Raw genomic sequence first — 19,490 nt, 5'->3', positions numbered from 1 at the left:
TTTCATCAAAACAGGCTTATCTTTAATTCCCGGAAATACGGTAGTTCTGGAAGGTGGGCACTACGCACCCTGTGGTTTGTGTGGTCAGGATCACAACTTGAGAGGCATCCGAAGCGCGGACCTGAGCGTGTGGGAGGCCCGGGAGGCGGGGTGTCGTGCGCGGCTCCTTGCGTGACGGGGCAGACGGTGTCTCCCCCGCGCGCCGTGGGCGCCACACTCGACTCCCCTAGTGGTCCCATGTCATGAGTGCCGGGGTGGACACGTCCCCGGGCCCCACACCCGGAGACCAGTGCTGGCGCGGGCAGGCGCGACCTCACCCGCCGGGGCCACGGTGCCGGCCATTCCTGATGCCGAGGAATCCGGAGATGGGGCAATTTTCGCTTTGTTTCTGCTTCACGTTCATGACAAAGGACTGAAGCTGATGTTCAGAAAGACCGATGCCCCCTACGCGAGCTCTGCCTCTGACTCGAGCGAAGCGCGTTGGCCGCCGTGGGAGGGCCCTCGGGCTCAGCCGCCACGCTGCAGCCTGGTTGTACTCAGGTTTATAAACCAGTTTTCTAGAGGTTTTTCAAAGTTAGTGTTATTTGCTCATTAGTTCAACAGTTTTTGGAAAGAGGATAACCATATTTAAAATAATTTTTCCAGTATTTCCTTCAGAAAGATCGTAGAATTTGAAAATATCAAAGTGACTCAAGAAATCACAAGATTTTTACTACTTCAAATACAAAAATAAGTTAATCTGCTCCCCAAAGTGCACTGCAAGCCCAGTCTGATGGTCTGACTTCTGCAGAAGTCCCTTCGCTGGTGGGAAAGGACAAGCGAGGCGTGTGGCCCGCACCCCAGGCCCCGGGCTCTGAAGAGCGGACTCCTGCAGGGCCCCCACGGCCTCGGGCTCTGGCCCAGAGCGCCGCCGGACCCGTTGCTGGAACAACCTCCCAAGTTGTTCAGGGAATAAGGAGCATAGATCTATACATCAATCCAGTATTTTCTTAGGACGATTTGAGAGAAATTAGAGTTCTAAACTGAACCCCCCCCCCCCCCCAGTCCCCGTCTTACCAAAGCAAGTGCATTTCCGGAGGTCACCTGAGCCACATGCAGGAGTCAACTGATGACCAAGGTCCCGTATCTCCTGGGTCGCCGTGTATGGCTCCTTTCTCCAGGACGGCGGTAGGAGAGGCACCAAAGGGACCGCCACAGTCGGTAAAACTCTGCTCTTAGTGCTGGGGGAGGCGCGGGCCTGCAGACACCAGGGAGCCTCACACCAGGAGCAGATTCTTCCCTGTGGTCAGAACCTGGCAGAGACCAGCGCCCCCAAGAGCTCACGTCACAGAACCACGGAGAAGCCGTGACCAGGGCTCTGGGTCCAAGGACATCCTGCAATTGTGCAAGGAGCAGGAGACCTCAGGAGCAGTTTTCAAGAAGGGCTGTGTATACGTCTCTGCAGGATACATGTCCTCCTTAGGTTATCTTAAGAAGAAAGAGCAGAAAACAGCACCTGCCGCTGAGTATCCCCTTCCCTCCCACTGCGAGCATGGGGACTGCAGGCCCCACGGAGGGCACGCGGGTCGTCTGACAGGACCCCTGCCCTCGGGGCGCTCCGGGCTCCCCACAGTCAAGAGGAACTTCGAGAGAGAAGACAACTTCACATTCCCAGCAGCTTCTCACTTTGTGGGGCTGGGCCTTCTAATAAGTGGAAGTTAGTGGCCGTCTCCCGGGGAAACTCAGGCCGGGCGCCCGCCCGCCACCGTGCCCACGGCACAGGCCCACAGCCCCGGCGCGAGCGCTTCTCCGCGGCGTCCCGGCCGAGCACATTTTCCACGAACAGACCCACACGTGTGACTCAGTGGCAGTAACTAGATGGGATAGTTCTAAACTCTGGGTCTCTCCTCAGACCCTGAGGGAACATTTTTTGGAAATGCACGTCTCCCACGTGCTCTGGGTCCCCAGGGTGGCGAGCACCTGCCCTGCACCCAACTGTCACCACAGGGCACAACACAGCTTCTACAGAGCCATTTTCACGAACTCCTCTCTCGACACAAACTCACTACCGAGTTCCGCTCCTTTCGCTGGGACAACTCAGGGCCGCATCAGTAAATACACATTTCAGTCGGTGGTAATTTGTGAAACAAGTTTAGCAAAAATATATTGAGAATAAAAGCCAGAAACTGGTAGAGAAAAGCCAAATGAAAAAAATATACAAAGTCTTCCCCCAAATGTTGGCAAGAACCGAGTGCGTTCAGGAGGCAGGCAGGTGAGAAGCGCCAGCCCCCGCCCGCTCGGGAGGGACTGGGCCGCGCAGACCCCACACTTGGGAGGCCGACGCGGTGGCGCCACTCAGTCCAGATCCACGTCAGAACAAACTACGGGGGCATCTTACAACAACGCTACCACTATCACCGCTCCTGGGGCCGGCTTCTCACTAGGATGGAAAAGAAGCATTTTGAGGAAAAATTTCACATTAGTACAAAAAAAAAAAAATCATACAGCTGTTTCATAAGAGCAAAATAATGATCAAAATCATGGTTTCCAGGGAATCCAGGGTCTGAGTCCTTGCCCAGGCCCCACCCTGGTCTCTCCTGAGTGATGAAGACAGGTAAGCAGGCCAAGTAACATTGTTAAGATTAAAGAGATAATAGTGATCCTTTAGAAAAATACTACTCTACATTTCGGGTGAGATAGAAACATTTCATATGCCAATTAATTTTCAATTATAACTTTAACCTACAAAAATAGAGTGGGAGGGGACCTTGACATTCTCAGAAATTCAAGTGTAGCTGTAATGCTGTGTAGTAAGGCTTGTGTGTCCGGGAACCTTCTGAACCTCGCGGCCCAGACGGGTCGTCAGTGCAGACGCAGCGGGCGCTGCTGAGGATGGCTCAGTGGTGGACAGGCGCTCCCCCCCCAGGAGGCCTACACGGCTGGGTCCTCCGGGCCAGTCCCCCGCGTGGCCCTCTACCCTTGGATCTGGCCAAGCCGCTGCCTGGCGCTATTTGCCTTCCATGACTCTCCGCCAGCACCTTCTTCTCTTCCTCTTCCCCTTGGACTTGGTGGGTTCCAGAAAGGGTTTCTCAGTCTTGGCGCTTCGAGCCGACTCTGCCCCCAAGTCGTGCTCGCAGCAGTAGGACCGCCCGTCCTGGGTGGAGCTGAAGGCTGTCCCGTCCTGGTGTTCCTTGCAAAACGAATTGGGGCAAAAGTGGCAAAACAAAGTGGAAGGTTTGCCACACACGTCACAATGATGCCAAGGACATTCCCACTTCCCTGCAATGAAACATGACAAATTAGCAGAAGTGACAGAACCGAACAACTTCTAACCTCTTCATGGTTGAAAACCAATTTTAAAACCATCCAGTGAGATAGACACAAATTAAGACAAGACACTGCTTCCTGCTGAGCTGTGAAAACGTAAAGGGAAGCGAAGGCGGGCAGGCCCGGCGGAGGGCCTGGCGGAGGGCGCGCCCCGCTGACACACCGACTCCTCTCCTGTGACCCCGCCGTGGCCTGGACCCGCGGTCCTCCTGACGGTAGTGTGCAGGGGGCAGCATCACACCTCCTGCGGATGGCTTTCCCATTTGCCTATGAAATCGTGCTCTGTCATAATTCCTTTTTTTTACACTCAAACGTGTTGGACTTTTCCTTTTATAGCTTTTCAGTTTCCCTTGGCTAAAGGCCTGTTTTTCTTCTGAGACCCCAGTGGACGTTTTCACAGTGGCGCCTATAATCTCTCCGAAACAAGGTTGAAAGCGCAAGGTAGAGCCCACTGCTTGTCCCCTCCTGGCCTGTCCCCTCCTCCCATGCCATCAGCTCTAGTGTGGCCTCCGCTCGGGGCAGCCTCAGAGGTTCCACGACCATTCGCGCCACGGACGCTGACTCCATGTGCAGACGTCCCCAGGCTGGGCCTCACTACCTGAGTCACCAGCGAATCTGTGACCGGGAGAGGAGAGCCATCGACAGGGACCCCCCCCAAAGGCTGCCAGGGGGCCCGCTCACCCACCGAAGGGCCGCTTGCCCAGGCCCAGGCACGACAGGTGGTAGGCCTTGGTACAGGACTTGCGGTCACACAGCACCAGCTGGCCGCCATCCCCACAGCGGAAACACTCGTCCTCCGACTCCTTCTTCCCTTCACCTCTGGTTCTCCGCCTCCTGGTTCTTTTCTTGGTCTTTTTGCCCTTTTCCTCTGAAGAAAGGGATGTTGAGGTCTAGAAGAAAAAAGTGCAGTTCACTTGAAAGAATCTCATGGACGGAAGCAGTAAGAAACTACGAAGAGCCAGAGTCGGGGTGCAGGGGCTTCAGAGGCCCATGGAGACGCTCTTACACCGAAAGGACAGAAGACGGGGACAGGACACATGCCCAGGGAGGGCCACCCATCTCGCTAAATGGAACAGCGTTGAGCACAGAAAGTAAGACCGGCTTTGCCGAAAGTCTCCCGCAGTGGCACCTCATAGTGGCCCCCAAATCTGCTGACGGGATGCTCGGGCCACAGAGTGGCTCCTGCCGGGCCGCAGTGCATCCTTGGCTCTTTCTAGTAAGAATTTCATTGTGAATGAGAGAAAATCATTCTCCGGTTGAAGCAGCAGACGCCAACATGGAACCCCAACTCAGGGCCGGATGCCTGGGATCTGCCAGTGTTTCAGGGCCCAGGTTATGTGGCACAAGGAGGCAGGTAATTGTGTCCCAAATTTGGGACCTTCCCAGCATCTCAGAATTGGACCTTACCTGTAACTAAGGATGAGGTCACACTGGGGTAGGGGGCCCTTAATCCTGTATGACCAGGGTCCTTAGAGGAAGAGGAAGAGACCCAGAACAGGGAGCGGACCCCGTGAAGATCATGGCAGAGACGAGGAAAGCGTCTACAAGCCCGAGGAACGCCAAAGGTTGCCGGAAACCACCAGAAGCTGGGAGAGCGCTGGGAGGGAGTGCAGCCCTGACTACGCCCTGATTGCGGGTTTCTGGCCTCGAGAAGTTCTGTTGTTCATGCCTCAGCCTGTGGTACTTTGCGACAGCGGCCCCGGCAGTCCCGCGGGAGGAGCCTCGCCTCCCTGCGGCCATCCTCACCCACACCCTGCAGAAGACCCCCTCCCGCCTGTCACAGCTACAGGTCAACTCAGGAGAAGCCACTTTCCACTACGAGGGACGTGCTCGCAGACGTCGGAACTGCTGATGTCAGCTGGGGACAGTGGGAGCCATGCCTTTACCTTTGGTCTGTCCCCGAGGAACCCGCTGCAGTTGGAGGCCCCACACCGACAGACTGTTTTCTCGTTACCCAAACAATCGAGGTTGTAGTTGAAGGTCAGCTCTGTCCCTGGGTGACAAGAGACACAGCACTAGAAATACTGGCCTCTTTGTCAAGGCGAGAGCCTCCGCCAGGTCCCCAGAACACACTCCCGCCCCCTCACGGCTCTCCACGTGCGCTCCGAGGAGAACCCCCTGCAGCGCCCCCGCCCCGCGCCCGCCCCCCGGGCTGCTCCAGCCTGGCCTCGCGCGGGAGCTGTGACCGCTGCCGCCTGCCGCGCAGCCCAGGCCCCGTGCTTGACCCTGGAGGTGTCATACCTGCCGGAATGTCACACACTGCAAACAGGCCCACGCGAGTGTCACCATTCACTGTCCACTTGAGGGTCTCACAGTTGGGCTGGCAGCTGTGGTTCATAAATCGGGAATAGTTTCCTTTGGGGCCGGCATCAATTATACGGTCCTGCAAGGCACAACTTAAGTTTCAAGCAGCACTGGAATACGCGGGCAGCGCTTAGCCATCACGTCCTTGTTAAAGGGAATTTTCACCATCTTAACACCTGCTGGACAACGATGTTGTGCTGGAAACCGTGGTCTCCCGTGTCCACTCGGACAGGACACCCCCAAACCAGTCCTGTTTCTCTCACTCACAGAGGGGGCGGGTCACGACCACATGGAGAGGACCAAGCCCCAGTGAGTGTTGGTGAGGATGGGGCAGCCAGCTGGTGTTCCCCAACACCACCCATCGGATGACAAACAAGAAGCCAGGAGACACGGGAAGGTCAACACTAACGGCTGGTGGAAACCCAACATTCACGGACAAGAACAAGAGGAGCCCAGTTCCAAAATGGACAAAGGATATGAACAAGCAATGCCCAAAGATGAGATCCAGACAGACGCGCATTTGGGAAGGTGTCCGCATCCCTAAGCAGCTGACGAAGTACAAACTCCAACAACAATGCAATCTGACCTCACGCTGCAACGGGAGCGTTGGCCAAGACACCGGGGCCGGCCACAGGCCGGCAGGGACAGTTTTGAGAGAGCAAGCCGCCACCGCCGAAGACACACAGGCCCACGGCGGCCCTGCCCTGGTGCCCGTGCATACGAGGATGTGTTCGTCGCCAGCAATGGGGAGACTGGAGCCTAAAGGTCACTGGCTGGACTGCACAAGGGGTCCCCATGCCACAGGGAGCAGGCAAGGTAAGAAATGTCCCAGCAGGCAGGAGGACACTTAAAATCAGGCAAAGTATGGAAGTCATGAGTTTGTGCAAAGTTGTGTCTGAACGGGGCACACAAACGTGTAAACACACATGTCTGTGGCATGTCTCCCCTGCGGCTCCAGGAGCCCTGTGCTGGGCCCCCCTGCCTGGCGATGCTGCCCCACAGGGTCCCCCGTGTCCAGGACAGGCTGGCTCCGACACTTCCCACCTCAGCCACACCCACGCCACGTGTTCCTTACATAGAGAAATGGCACCACAACGGGCTTGCTCCGCAGCACGCTCTCCCATGGCCCAAGGGCCCCGCTAACCGCCCACCCCGGCGCCGGGGGTGCCATCCCCCCAAGGACAATGCTGCCGTCTGCACTCTCACGCACCCGCGCCGGTGTTCCCACAAACCCTTTCCAGAACACAGCCTGCGATGCCTGCCAGTAGCGGGACAGCCCTGGTCAGCCCTGGTCCCCACCGCCGCCCCCACCACGGGTCCCTTCTCTGTCTCACTCTCGGAAGATGGTCCTTCCCAAGGCCCGTCACCCGCGCCTTCCAGGAGCCCCCCCGTGCCCCCAGTCTCCGCTGTCCTCTTTGGAAACTCAGTGGGAACTCAGCGCTCTCAGGTTGATGGGTCTGTCTGTCCTCAGTTCCGCTCCAGATGTGCTTTGTATGTACTCCTTGTTGTAGTTGCTTTGGAAGTGAGCTGCCGCCCTCTCCTACCAGAATCCTATGTGTAGATTCTTTATTTTAATTTTTAGAGATTAATGCTGCTGACTGTGGATCTCCATTTTTTTTTTTTCATCCAACTGCTTCTAAGATCTCCCCAAGCTATCAGATACACATGGAGCCCGCCCCCACTGCTGCCTCCCTGGGCCCCCTGCACCCCCACAACCGTACCCAGTCAGGAGACCCCCCCCACCGCCGCGGCCTGCTGCAGCCGCTCCACGACGCTCTCTCCGAAGTCGACCTGATCGGACGTTAGCGTACCAAGAGCGGCCTTCTCTGGACTAGCGTTTGCCAAGTTTTTCTTTCCTAGTACTCTTACAACCTTTCTGATTCTTTTACTTTAAATGTTTTATTTTTTATTTTAGAAAGAGCGAGTGCACAAGTGGGAGGGGCGGAGGGAGAGAATCTCAAGCAGGCTCCATGCCCAGTGCGGAGCCCAGCACCGGGCGCTCCGTCTCACGACCCTGAGATCGTGATCCGGGCCAAAATCAAGAGTCGGACGCTTAACCGATGAGCCTACCCACGCACCCCTGGGACAGCTGCTCCCCGGAACGTGCTCCTCTTCTCTCTGGGGCTTTCAATCTTTGCCGTCTTTGCTACCCTACAGGTTTGGGTTGTTGTTGTTGTTGTTGTTTTTTAATAACCTATCTAGGTATAGACTTATTTTTATTCATTCTGTTCAAACCTTGGTCAGTTTCATCAGCTTCCAGAAAATCCTTTTTTCATATGGCCTTTCCCCCCACCCCCCAGTCTCTGCTTCTGGAGCATCCCCGGGCCGCTCTGACGAAGTTTTCACCTTCCACCCTCCGGCCCTGCGGTCCACGGCCCCAGAGCTTCCTCTCCAGCCGCCTTCCCCGCGGCTGCCTAGCACCCCCACAGCTGCCTTCTGGGCTCATTCCCACGGCTGCGCGTCTGAGCCGTTCACGTCTGCGTCCTGCTCTTCTCTCGTGATGCCCACGTCTCCTTCAGTGGCTCCCACCACTTCTAACGGAGGTCGTGTTACTTCCGGTTCTCACCAAAAGCTAAGACTTTTTGAAGGTCTGCTTAGGGAGCTCTTGCTCCGTTGTGCTCTGTAAACGCTTCGGCAGGGCTTGTCCATGTTGTTTTTATAGCAAGGATACGAGGTATGAATTGTTTACGTGTCCCTCGTGTGTCATGGGTTTTAACTTTGCTTCAGTCAGGTGCCCTCGGTGAATTATTTCAGAGACCAATTTGTGTGTTAAATGGTCAACTTGTCATTTCTTACAACACACAAGTAGTTTAAATTTAGACTACAAAACATGGTAAGATACAGGCCTAGGGGTTGAATTTCTAATAAAATGACCTCCCTTGCCACTCCCCAAGGGCAGGGGATGGCAGAGGGAAGCACACATTGGCCACCCCCTGGGCCAAGTTTACTGGCCCCTCCCCTGGGACTACAGCCCTCCGTGGGGTCCACGCAGGCCCCTCGGGCCCGGCCGCACAGCAGGCCTCCGAGCAGGCTCTGGCGGTGGTCCCCACACAAGGGTTCAAACTCGAGCACCACCTGTTCCATGCCCCATGGCCCCCGGGAAGCTGTGCTTGCAGACCCTTGCCTCCACGGGTCTGGCTCCAGCACGGCAGAACTCTCTGCCCCTAACCTGCCGTCCTGCACAGGTGTGGTGAGAGTTTCAAGGGGGCGGGACAGACGGTCCTCCTTCATCAGTGGCTGGTTATTCTTAGTTTTCTGTTCATTCTGTATTACAGAATTCCTGTTTGCCAGCCTATGCGATCTGCAGGCCTGCCTCTTACAGAAGCCTGCGTGGACAGAGGTGCTGTGCTCCTGACAGGCCCAAGGGAGGAAAAGCAGCCTCCTCTCTAGTCCAGGATGCTCACCTTTCTAACCAATTCTTTTTCTTTTTTTTTTTTTTAAAGATTTTATTTATTTATTTATTTGACAGAGAGAGACACAGCGAGAGAGGGAACACAAGCAGGGGGAGTGGGAGAGGGAGAAGCAGGCTTCCCGCTGAGCAGGGAGCCCGATGCGGGGCTCGATCCCAGGACCCCGGGATCATGACCTGAGTCGAAGGCAGACGCTTAACGACTGAGCCACCCCGGCGCCCCGGGAGGAGAGAATCTTAAGCAGACTCTCATGACCTGAGCCGAAATCAAAAGTTGGACGCTTAACCAACTGAGCCACCCAGGCGCCCCTCTAACCAATTCTTTTTTTTTTAAAGTTTCTTCTTCTTCGTCTTTTCTTTCTCCTTTCTTTTTTTTTAAGATTTTATTTATTTATTTGAGAGAGAGAGAGAGCACGAGAGGGAAGAGGGTCAGAGGGAGAAGCAGGCTTCCCGCTGAGCAGGGAGCCCGATGCGGGACTCGATCCCGGGACTCCAGGATCATGACCTGAGCCGAAGGCAGTCGCTTAACCAACTGAGCCACCCAGGCGCCCTAACCAATTCTTTTTAAGAAATTTCAAATTTACAGGAAAAAAATGGAATACTACCAGCAGGACCACCAGTACAGCCTTCACTTAGATACACCGACTGCTGACGTTTTCCACGTTCGCTGTGTCATCTATTACACAGATGTGCGTGTGCACTCAACGCGCACTCACTCCTCCTTCCCTCTGCGAGTTACCAAACTCAGCCGCTTGAGCCTGAAACACATCACCACTTTCTCCTCACAAGGAGCAACCCTGTCCAGGCATCACTATCAGCACCTGAGAAACGTAACATCGGGAGCAGCAGCGTGTCCACCGCAGGGCTTCCCTCACTGTCTCCACGACGTCCTGTCCAGCACCCCAGCCCCAAGATTTAGGGTCTCGGGAGGAAGCACAATCCTCGTTGCAGGGTCTAGGCCCCATGACTGGTCAAGTTGCAGCCAATGACCAAGAGCCCAGTGCTCCCGGGGCCACAGCCTCCCGGGGGACGACCCTGCAAGGTCTCTGGGACCATCCTAATCTCCACAACAGGCTGCTTTCCAGACCTCATCACATCGTCTTTCTGTCATTTCCCTGAGTTATTCAAATCATGTGGTGTGATCATTTTCTATCTTGTTTTCAAGCATTCCTAAAAATAGCCACATCTTCCTGCTAAATTATGAGATTAAGGGCAAGAAGTAGCAGAAACATGCATTGTGTCTGCCTTTCCCTCAAGCAACATTCAGGCAGCAAGCAGGCTGCCCCTGGGGCCAGACCAGCCCACCGCGATGCTACCCTGGAAGGGGCCTGTCCCCGTCGGGCACCTGCCACCAACCCGCGAAGGGCCCGCCTGCGCTTTCTCTCACTCACCCCGACTCGTAAACAAGCATTCTCACCCACCCTCCCTCTAGCACACCTATGTTCCAGACTGCTTTTGCACATCTGGGCTTCAGACAAGCGATGAACAAACAGGAAGCCCCGCCGTGTAACTGAACACATGTGTAACTCTCCTAATCTGTGCTTTTCTCCTCTTTTCACTGACCCTTAGCCCGACTGTCCAGTACACTCTTCATGCACCGGTGGGACACATGGGGCTCCCAGAACACACTCACGCACACAGACAGCCCGCTCCGGCCCTCAGGCAGCTGTCGGAAGACACCGTACACTTCAGGAGAAAATGTACACGCATCTGAAGAGCGACACGTGGACAACACGGTATCGTCACCACAAGACAAGGTCCGCTGTTACGGGCGGCGGCACGCTGCAGACGTAAGCCGTGAAGCTCAGTTAGCACTACCTTGTCTATGGTGAGCATGTAGAAGTGGGTGATGTCGTTCTCGTGTGCATATTTGATTCTCGCCATGCACTCCTCCTCGTCAATCAGCTCGCCAACATACTCGTTCACAAATTCTCCCTGGAAACCAGAAGAGCGTGATGATGACAAAGAACAGACGAACCAGCTCTCAATTCCATTGTGCAGGAGCCCAGAGCCGGAGAACCAGAGCGGGGCACCATGCACGTGCCATCACGCCCTCGGGGGTGGGGTCTGTCAGAGTCCCAGTTAGTCCGAGTCAACTCACATGACTCTAGACGTATTTTACACAGGCTGTCAAGAGAGAATTCATCCAAGCATCCTTCCCAAAGCAGCAACACCCTAACTCTCGCTCCCTGAAGCAAACTGCCCCTGGGGACACTACGGGGGGACCGTGAGCTCCTGCCGGACTTCCCGCTGCAGCTCCGCCCCTTCACCGGCAGAGTCCACCCAACAGGAGGCCAGAAGAACTGGCCGCCAAGGCAGGCAGGGGAACACGACCACAGGGGTTTTGCATGTTTCAAGGCAGCCTTTTTTGCCCAGGATCAGGCCGACACCAGACCTTGGGTCTGAGGCCACAGCCCCCAGGCCGTGCCCTGGCTTGGCTAGACAGAGGACAACAAGCCAATTCCAGTTGTCCCCTACGGCACGGACGACCTGGCCCTGCACTGCCCCAGAGAGCACAGCCTCCTGCCACCCATTCGTGACCCCCTGGAGCGTCCTGTCCACTTACCCAGCGAAGGGCTCCTTCACAGTCTTTCACATCCTAAAGCAACCACCGAAATGCCAACAGGAGGCATGCTCTAAGGGGATTTTTGAGTTTTACTTGGATAGGCAGCTTTCATGTAACATTTTACAATATTCCATTATAATAACTCAAAACCTTTTTTAAAAATACCATTCTTTCATGAGTGCAAAAGCCCAATAAGCGAATCCAAGTTTAAGCCACCAAATGAACCCTAATTTCTTAAAAGCAAGGGGGGGCATGACACACACCTTTCTAATGTCCCGCTTGGCGACCAGGCCCCATCCTTTGCCGTCTGTCTTGATGATCTTGGTCTCGGGGTACTGGCGCTTGGTGAAACACTGGTTCTGGCAGTACTCGCCTGCAGGACACACCTGCGGGTGGCACTCGAACATCAGCATCCTGTTCAAACACTCCGAATCAAAGCCACAGGGATTCTCGTCTGTGGGCTTACAGTTGCACTTGGGGATTTCAGAGATGTCAGCTGTATAGATCTGGGCTTTCCCATACGGTTTATTCACCTGCAGGGGAGAAAATTGGCATCTTATGAGCTGATGCGCCAATAGAACAAGCATCTGACGCCCCGTCCCCTACTCCTGTCCCCACCTGCCCAGCCTCCTGAAGGTCTGAGCTTCAGAGGCCGGCAGGGATGGCAGGGGGCATATCCCACCTCCCAGCACAGGCCAGCCTTGACCTGGGAGCTCTAGAAGGTGGGCTGGAGCGGAGCCCTTATCCCACCCCAACTATTCCATGTTCCTCATCTACAGGAGAGAGCAGACACTTCTGCAGCCTGGCTGCTCTGAGGGAGGAACACGAGCAGGTGCTGAGCACAGTGCGGGGCAGCTGGCCTTCCAGCACCTGGATCTGATGACCGGCAGGCAGGCGGCCAGGGCAGTGGCGGTGAGCACGAGGACACACAGTCTCTGCCCTCCTGAACTCGCAGTTTGTAACGACGGAACAAGAGCAACCCAACAAAAAAGCCACAGAGAGAAGGGAAGAGAAACTAAAGCAGAAACTAACAATTCAACGGGAAACGTGGTAGAAGACGCTTTGCCCTGCTGTGGGGTGACAGACAGCACAACACCGAAGAGCAAGCTGAAAACACGCCTTCAGAACCTAAAAGTCCCATGGGGCGCCTGGGCGGCTCGGTCGCTTGAGCGTCCGACTCTTGATTTTGGCTCAGGTCACAGTCTCGGGGACAGTGGGACCAAGCCCCACGTCGGGCTCTGCGGGAGATTCTCCTCCCTCTCCCCTTCCCTCCGCTCACGCTCTCGCTCTCTCTCAAATAAAGAAATAAATCTTAAAAAAAAAAAAGTATCTAAAAGTCCCGAGCTCTCCGACCCAGGAGCTCCATTTCTGCGAATTCGCCAGAGAAAACACTAAGCACAGGTCACTGCAGACAATGCTTCCTTCCTACACACAGGGTCTGCAGCCCCCGAGCAGCCAGCTGACACACATGCGCTGAGAGGCTCCCGCGCCCCGGGCAACAGGACACGGTGGCCCTGGCCCCCCAAGCGCTGCGGCTGTGAGGAGCACTCCTCATCTCTTCCAGAGCCCAGGCTCCCCGCAGTCAACACGGGGGCCACATTCAGGAGCGCCCCCACCGTCCTTCCTTGCTGTCCACACCCTCTGAGATGGGAAGGTCATGTTGTCTCCAGGGCTCCAGCTGACCGAGCCACATCTCAGCTGAGCAGTGGCCCGGGCCGACCACCTCTCATCCGAGCATGTCCCTGGCACCTGGTGACGGCGTGCTCCAGGAGGTCGGCCTGCCTTCAGCCCCTCCTGCTCCAGGCAGCCCGGCCAGGACTGTTACTCCAGCCCCTCGCTGGCTCTCAGCTGGAGCCTCACACAAAGGCAGAACTGAAACCTCACATGCAGAGACCCCAGCCGCAGCCCTGCGCCCCGTCACCCTCCCGTGAAAGGACACATGCTCGGCACTGACAGCATCTGCTTCTGCCTGCGACTTCTCCGGCAGCTGTCCGGGCCGGGGCCACAGACGCCTGCTCGTGGTCTGAGAGCCAGCGGTCTGAGGGTCTGACGCCTGAGGACCACCCACAGTCCCCTCAGTGACACCTGAGCCATCTGCACGTCACCTTGATGTGCTTGTATGGCGGGGGCTTGCGCTCATTCTCCTGCGATTCTCTGGCTTCCCTTTGAAGTTTGATTTCACGAAAACGAGCTTCAGCTTCCTGCAGTGCTAAAAAGTCAATGAGATATGAGTGTGAGGAAGAGGTTTTGTTTTAGTGAACTCATCCCTCTACCCTTCCAGCTCCGCATCTCAACGGCTGGCCGCGGGCCTCCAGCTCCCTGCTAGACGCCGTCTCCAGCGTGCACGGAACTGCGGGCCACGGCGGACCGCGCGGGGCAGGTCCCGCCACACCGCAGACGCCGTCGAGTGAAGGGTGCTCGCAGCACGTCCGGCTCAAGGGCCCTGGGCGGTACAGTACTGTGCCACCTCGCCACAAGGAAGGCCCCAGGGCCGGCTTCTCCGGGCCGATGCTGCTACGGCTCCCCACCCTCCACTGGGATCTGATGCGCCGTACAGGCATCACTCCTGGGGACTCACTGTCCTAAGACAGAAAATGAAAATGGAATTTGGCTCCTCTCGAGCACACACGCTCTGAGGAGTGAGCGCCAGGCTCAGGGAGAGCAGAGGAGACTGACCACTGAGGTTTGCCTGGAGGACACCGTGTGCGCTGGGGCCACCCTGACCTGCAGGACCCCAGCAGTACGTCAGGATGGTGAGACCCTGACTTCACCATCACCGGCTGCCTCTAACACTGGCCATGTTGAGCTGCCTCGCAATTCCAACATCTTTCCTGTTCAATGGTGACTACCGATACCCTTGCGATGCCTCCCCTTTTGTCAGAAGGTCTCTGCGTGCCCACGGTGTGAGAGGATCCGCAGGAGAGGAGACAGGCGGCCCACCGAGCCTCCTACGTGCGATCGGCCGGGAAAGGCCTGCTTTCCCTGGACTCGCCGTGCATGCACCCCGAGTCTCCCTTCTGTCCCACTCACTCCAGTCAAGTGGTCGCATTCCCAACCGGTCAGCTGAACGACACCCTGCTCTTGTCCCTCTCTGTCCCCCACCTTGGCTGTGGAACCAGAGGGCGGGCACCTGTCTACCTGCCCACACCTGACACTTCGGGGGCACCTGGTCTAGACGGCAGCCAAGTTCCCTCCACATCTCCATCTTATGCAAAGGCAAGCTATAAGAAATTTCTGTAAATCATTACTGAAACTAACTTAACAGTAGCGCCAATGCATTTTAGTGAAATTAATCACAAACCAATGTTATAATAAAAGTTACTGAACGGCATATTTTATCCTGTACCTCAACAAATCAGTCTGCAAACCTACTTTTTTCTAATTTAAAGTACAGCTAGAACACTTAGCCCAGTGTTTTCTACAGAAACCAAACTTTCCAACAGCAGAAATCAGGATTAGCAAAAAGTACCCCAGAGTGTAGTTTCACTGCATCTGGAAATCTCCGTACCGTTTTTGAAGACTCTTCCGATCCCTCTGACCCCCTGGTAGCGGCTGCCCCGGTCCCCCTCCATGTACGGGAACACTCGCGCCTGATGCGTCCAGTAATAATCTTTAGACCCAAAGAAAAACACAGGGAATTCTCCAATCTCGTGCTTCAGTTTCTGAATATTTGGGGGGACATTTTTGGGATGGCAAACTTCTGCCGGCCACCATCTATTATAAATATTAAAAAGAGGATTCACAGACTCTTCAGACAGAGTGACAATCATTCAGTGCTTTCAGTCCTGCAAAGGGAAAAGAACACACGTGAACGAGGAGGCGGGCAGCGCGGGGCTCTGCTTCTCGCACCTGTAGTTCCCGAGCTTCACCCAGACGATGTCCTGGAAGTGCAGCTTCTTGCCGGCCCGACAGTCGTTGCAGAACCAGCTGCCGTCGGGCATGTCGATGTTCAGGCAGTCAGGGTGGAAGGCGGCCGGGCAGGACTCGCAGCACAGGAGGCTTCCCCCTGCAAGGGAGGGCGAGCTGGCTCAGGCCGCCTCCTGCGGTCTGGCAGCTCCACACCTCGAGCTAAGACATCAGCTTAACAACAGCCGCCTGGCGACAGACTCAAAAGCACATTTCAGGGGCGCCTGGGGGGCTCAGTCGGTTAAGCCTCCGACTCTGGATTTCAGCTCAGGTCATGGTCCCGGGGTCCTCGGGTCAAGCCCCGCATTGGGCTCCCTGCTGAGATTCTCTCTCTCCCCCTGGCCCACCCCAGCCCATGCAAGCGCACGCTCTCTCCCTGAAATCTTTTTTTTTTAAAGCACATTTTACTACCACCATGAATAACTTCCCCTCAGTCTGTGCACCAGTCACAGTTAATTCAGAAACATCACGGTGTATGACTGCACGTGACAGGGGACATCACGAACGTCAGTACCCAAAGCTGGAGGAGCGCTGAAGCCCCGCCTCCGCACGCGGCCCCTGGGGTTACCTGCCGGAGCTGAGTGCCGAGAAGCCATGAGAAGCAGCGCTCCCCACCCACTCACATGACTCCAACAGAGTAACAGTGTCGAGCAGCCCCCAGCGGCACGGCCCTCACCTTTGGAGCACACAAAACACCAGCTCACGTTGACATGAGCGTGGTGCCTCTTCCCCTTGCGAGCAGTGAAATGGCCCGTGCAGATTATGCTGTTGGAAGCGATCACCGAGCAGCCGGCTGCCAGACAAGCATCCCCTCCATGATAGGCGACCGGGCAGCGGACACACCGCATCATTTTACCTGAAGGCAGAGACATGCACTGAAGACCCAACAGTGAACAGGGCAACTTGAAATGACCAAGCCCCCACACATTAAGAAAATTAATGCTGAAATAAACTTGAAGTATTTGATGGAAAAAAATAACTAGGATAGGGGCGCCTGGGTGGCTCAGTCAGTTAAGCGTCGGCCTTTGGCTCAGGTCACGGTCCCAGGGTCCCGGGATCGAGTCCCGCATCGGGCTCCCTGCTCAGCGGGAAACCTTCTTCTCCCTCTGTCTCTCCCCCCAACGCCGGCTCATGCTCTTTCTGTCTCTCTCAAATAAATAAATAAAATCTTAAAAAAATAATTTTCTTATACATGAAAGAGCACTAAAGCCAGAACAAATAGAATCAAAATGGTTCAAAGGTTTCCCCCTCCTAAAATTAAGAATCTTTAAGAAGACACTTAGGGCAGGAAGAAGGGAAAATGCAGCATGAGGCAGATCCTCTCTCAAGAAAAGCCCTAACCCGGCGCGTGTCGAGTCAGTGACAGAAGGACAGCTGGGCCGGCCGCCGGCCTGCCCCTTCCCTGCGTCCCCGTGAGCACACTGAAGCCACGGCGAAGCTCCGGGGTGCACCTGTACCTTTCGATGGCCTTGGGTTGGAAGGGTTGGAAGCGTGGCAGCTCACGCAGCTGTGGAGGGGGCAGCGGAAGCCTCGGCTCTCAAACACGGTCAGAGGGTACTTCCTCACGCAAGCTTCGTGGTAAAACTTCCCACACTGCGACACGACACAGCGCTTCACATCTGTCTTGCTCTCCTTACACACAAAACATGAGTGAATCCCTAACAAACAGTTAAAGAAAGGGGCAGAAAAAGGTGCAAAGAACAAGAATTAAATTGTCGTTCCTGGGCCACTAAACTCCAGCAGCTCTGTCAGAGGCAGCCCGTGCCGCTGACGCCTCTGGCTCTGTTTCTGACCTTGCTGACTAGTCCAAGCATGCTTCAAAAAAGTCCAGCCATCAGGGGTTACCTCGCTATGAACTAGGCTCCAGCTTCCCCTGGAGGACAAGAAAGTCCGAGTAGGAGGCAGCCTAGGTAGGAACACCCACTCGAACTAGCCAGAAGCGTAAAAGGAGGCACTCCTCTGAAGAAAGGCTTTTACTCTCCCTTTTGAGAGCAGTTAACCAAGTACGGTGAGGAATCACTTATAATCATAGGCAGGCATATGCCTCCAGAAGCGGGGTACTGTTGCATCGGACGGCCTTGGCTTGGCGTCAGAGGAACTCTCTGGAAGACTCCGGGTGTCTTCCCAAGCTAGGACATGCTCCCACGAGAGCCAGGAGACCCTCAGGTCTGGCCGTGGACAGGAGGGGCTGCCTCGGAACGGCCTGTCTCCCCAGCAGCCCCCAGACCGTGCCGCCGAGTCCCGACGGCCGCTCAGGCAAGAGCACGGAGCTGTTCTTTCTGTTCAAACTGCAGCTCGGGTTCCCGCTGTGTCTCTAAAGCAGCCCGTGTTCCGTGACCGACTAGGTCACCTGTGCTAGCAGTGCGGGCCCTACGGCACCGTGGCACCCCACGCCAGCCACCTCACAGAGCAGGGCTCGGGCCGGCCTGCGGGGGTGGGGGGCCCACAGAGCCCGGCAGGGAAGCAGCTGTCCTCCGCCGGGGTCTCCGACACGAACACCGCGCCAGGACGCACGTGTGGAAGCGCACCAGCGCTCTGTGCAGGAGCCTCGGAGGAAGGCTCCAGGGCCCGCAGGACGCTCACAGGCCTGCCCGCGGCGGGACGCACGGCTGAAAAGATACAGGAGAACTTGCCTGAAGCGCATTTGCTGCAAGTGAACCTCCCTTCTGGCCGCTGGGAGAGCCCGAGGCAAGCGAGGTGGAAAGCTCCGCAGCAGGGGCCTTCACAGAGCACGAGGCTGCCTGTCTTCTCACACAGCTGTGGGGCAGAAAGGGGACAGCGATAAAGCCACACCCAGCACCCAGACCTACAGGTTACACTCGGGAGCTTTAGAGTCAGATGTGAAAATCGAGGAAACTCACACACATTTCTATCATCATAAATCAAACTCATCCAGGGGGTTCCCCGCGGCCTCCACCTCCCAGAGGAGGCCCGGTCACAGAGCGGGTAAGTGACCTGCCCCAACGGGCCACGGAGCTGGTGGTGAGGCCCCCGGCTTCCGACGCTTCAGAAAGCACACACGTACAAACGCGTGTCCCTCACACAGGACGGCTGTGACTCAGTAACAGAAAAGACAGACCCTGCGCGTGGCGGCAGGACCCTCCCCGGGGCACTTTATCCAGGATTCTGCTGGCAACCCCACGCCTTCAAAACAAAAATCAGTGGGATGCTGGGTGGGGTTCAAGGAAAGAGTGAAGATGTGGCCTGGGACCAGGTCCAGGGACAAATCAAACGACCGCCTTCCCCTCACCTGACACACGTACTCCTTTTTGGCGGTTACTCCTCGCTCAGACTTCTTCGATGAGACGGACACTTCGGTCTGAGTTTCATCTGCGCTCTCGTCCGGGGATTCCAAGGGCTCGTCTCCCGGGCCGTCTGACACCTGGAGGTGAAGGAGGCGGACGACAGTTCACTAGTCGCGGAGAGTGGTGGCGTCACACGGCCCACCCGCGTCACCTCACACACAGGCCTTCTCAGCACCCGTCCCCAGCTGCCAGCTACTTGTCGCAAACATACGGAGTCAGCTGTTCCTTGTGACGGCACAACCTGGCCACTGAACTGTGTAGAAACTCAGAAAGGGACTTTACCCTCCTCGACATTTAGTTACATTTCTGTAGAAAAGGCACAAAATTTCACATCTCTCTGTGTTCCCGACAGAGGAACTCTGACGAAAACCCAATTTGCTCCAGTAGGTGACCTAAGATGCGCTCTGGGACTGAGAGTCTTGACCTTTCTTACCCAATCAATCTCTTTAAGTTCCAACTATTTTAAAGTAAGAGAAACAGATTAATACCGAATGAATTTTTTAAAGGATCAAAGTGCAGCGTCAAAGGGTAAGCCTCTGTACCGTGGTCTTGCCTCTGGAGCCCGTGGGCTACTCTGGAAGTGTGTCTGTGTCCCAGAGTGCCGGCCCAACACCAGTGCCCCAGAAGTCTCACCCCGTGACTAACTGGCCGTCCTGCCCTCCTCCTGTGGGCTACTCTCCCCGGAAGGTTCAAA

At 56.0% G+C, this 19,490-nt stretch overlaps 1 protein-coding gene and 1 non-coding gene across 2 annotated transcripts in view; both read right to left on the bottom strand.

Annotated features, from left to right (window-relative positions):
* Positions 1 to 1,051: 1,051 nt before the first annotated feature.
* NSD2 (nuclear receptor binding SET domain protein 2) overlaps positions 1,052 to 19,490 on the bottom strand; it is a 57,962-nt gene continuing 39,523 nt past the window's right edge. The window contains 13 exon segments of the mRNA XM_032395463.1: positions 1,052 to 3,258; positions 3,992 to 4,196; positions 5,193 to 5,299; positions 5,548 to 5,689; positions 10,838 to 10,954; positions 11,849 to 12,118; positions 13,691 to 13,794; positions 15,094 to 15,299; positions 15,435 to 15,591; positions 16,168 to 16,347; positions 16,949 to 17,149; positions 18,125 to 18,248; positions 18,742 to 18,873. Coding sequence (XP_032251354.1) covers positions 2,987 to 3,258; positions 3,992 to 4,196; positions 5,193 to 5,299; positions 5,548 to 5,689; positions 10,838 to 10,954; positions 11,849 to 12,118; positions 13,691 to 13,794; positions 15,094 to 15,299; positions 15,435 to 15,591; positions 16,168 to 16,347; positions 16,949 to 17,149; positions 18,125 to 18,248; positions 18,742 to 18,873 — 2,217 coding nt within the window. The 3' untranslated portion in view covers positions 1,052 to 2,986.
* LOC116626369 lies at positions 5,801 to 5,927 on the bottom strand. Its single transcript, XR_004298275.1, has one exon.

This window comes from Phoca vitulina, unplaced genomic scaffold, assembly GCF_004348235.1.
Source record: "Phoca vitulina isolate PV1807 unplaced genomic scaffold, GSC_HSeal_1.0 scaffold85, whole genome shotgun sequence".
In the NCBI taxonomy this organism is placed as follows: domain Eukaryota; kingdom Metazoa; phylum Chordata; class Mammalia; order Carnivora; family Phocidae; genus Phoca; species Phoca vitulina.
This window is presented reverse-complemented; position numbering and strand designations above follow the sequence as displayed.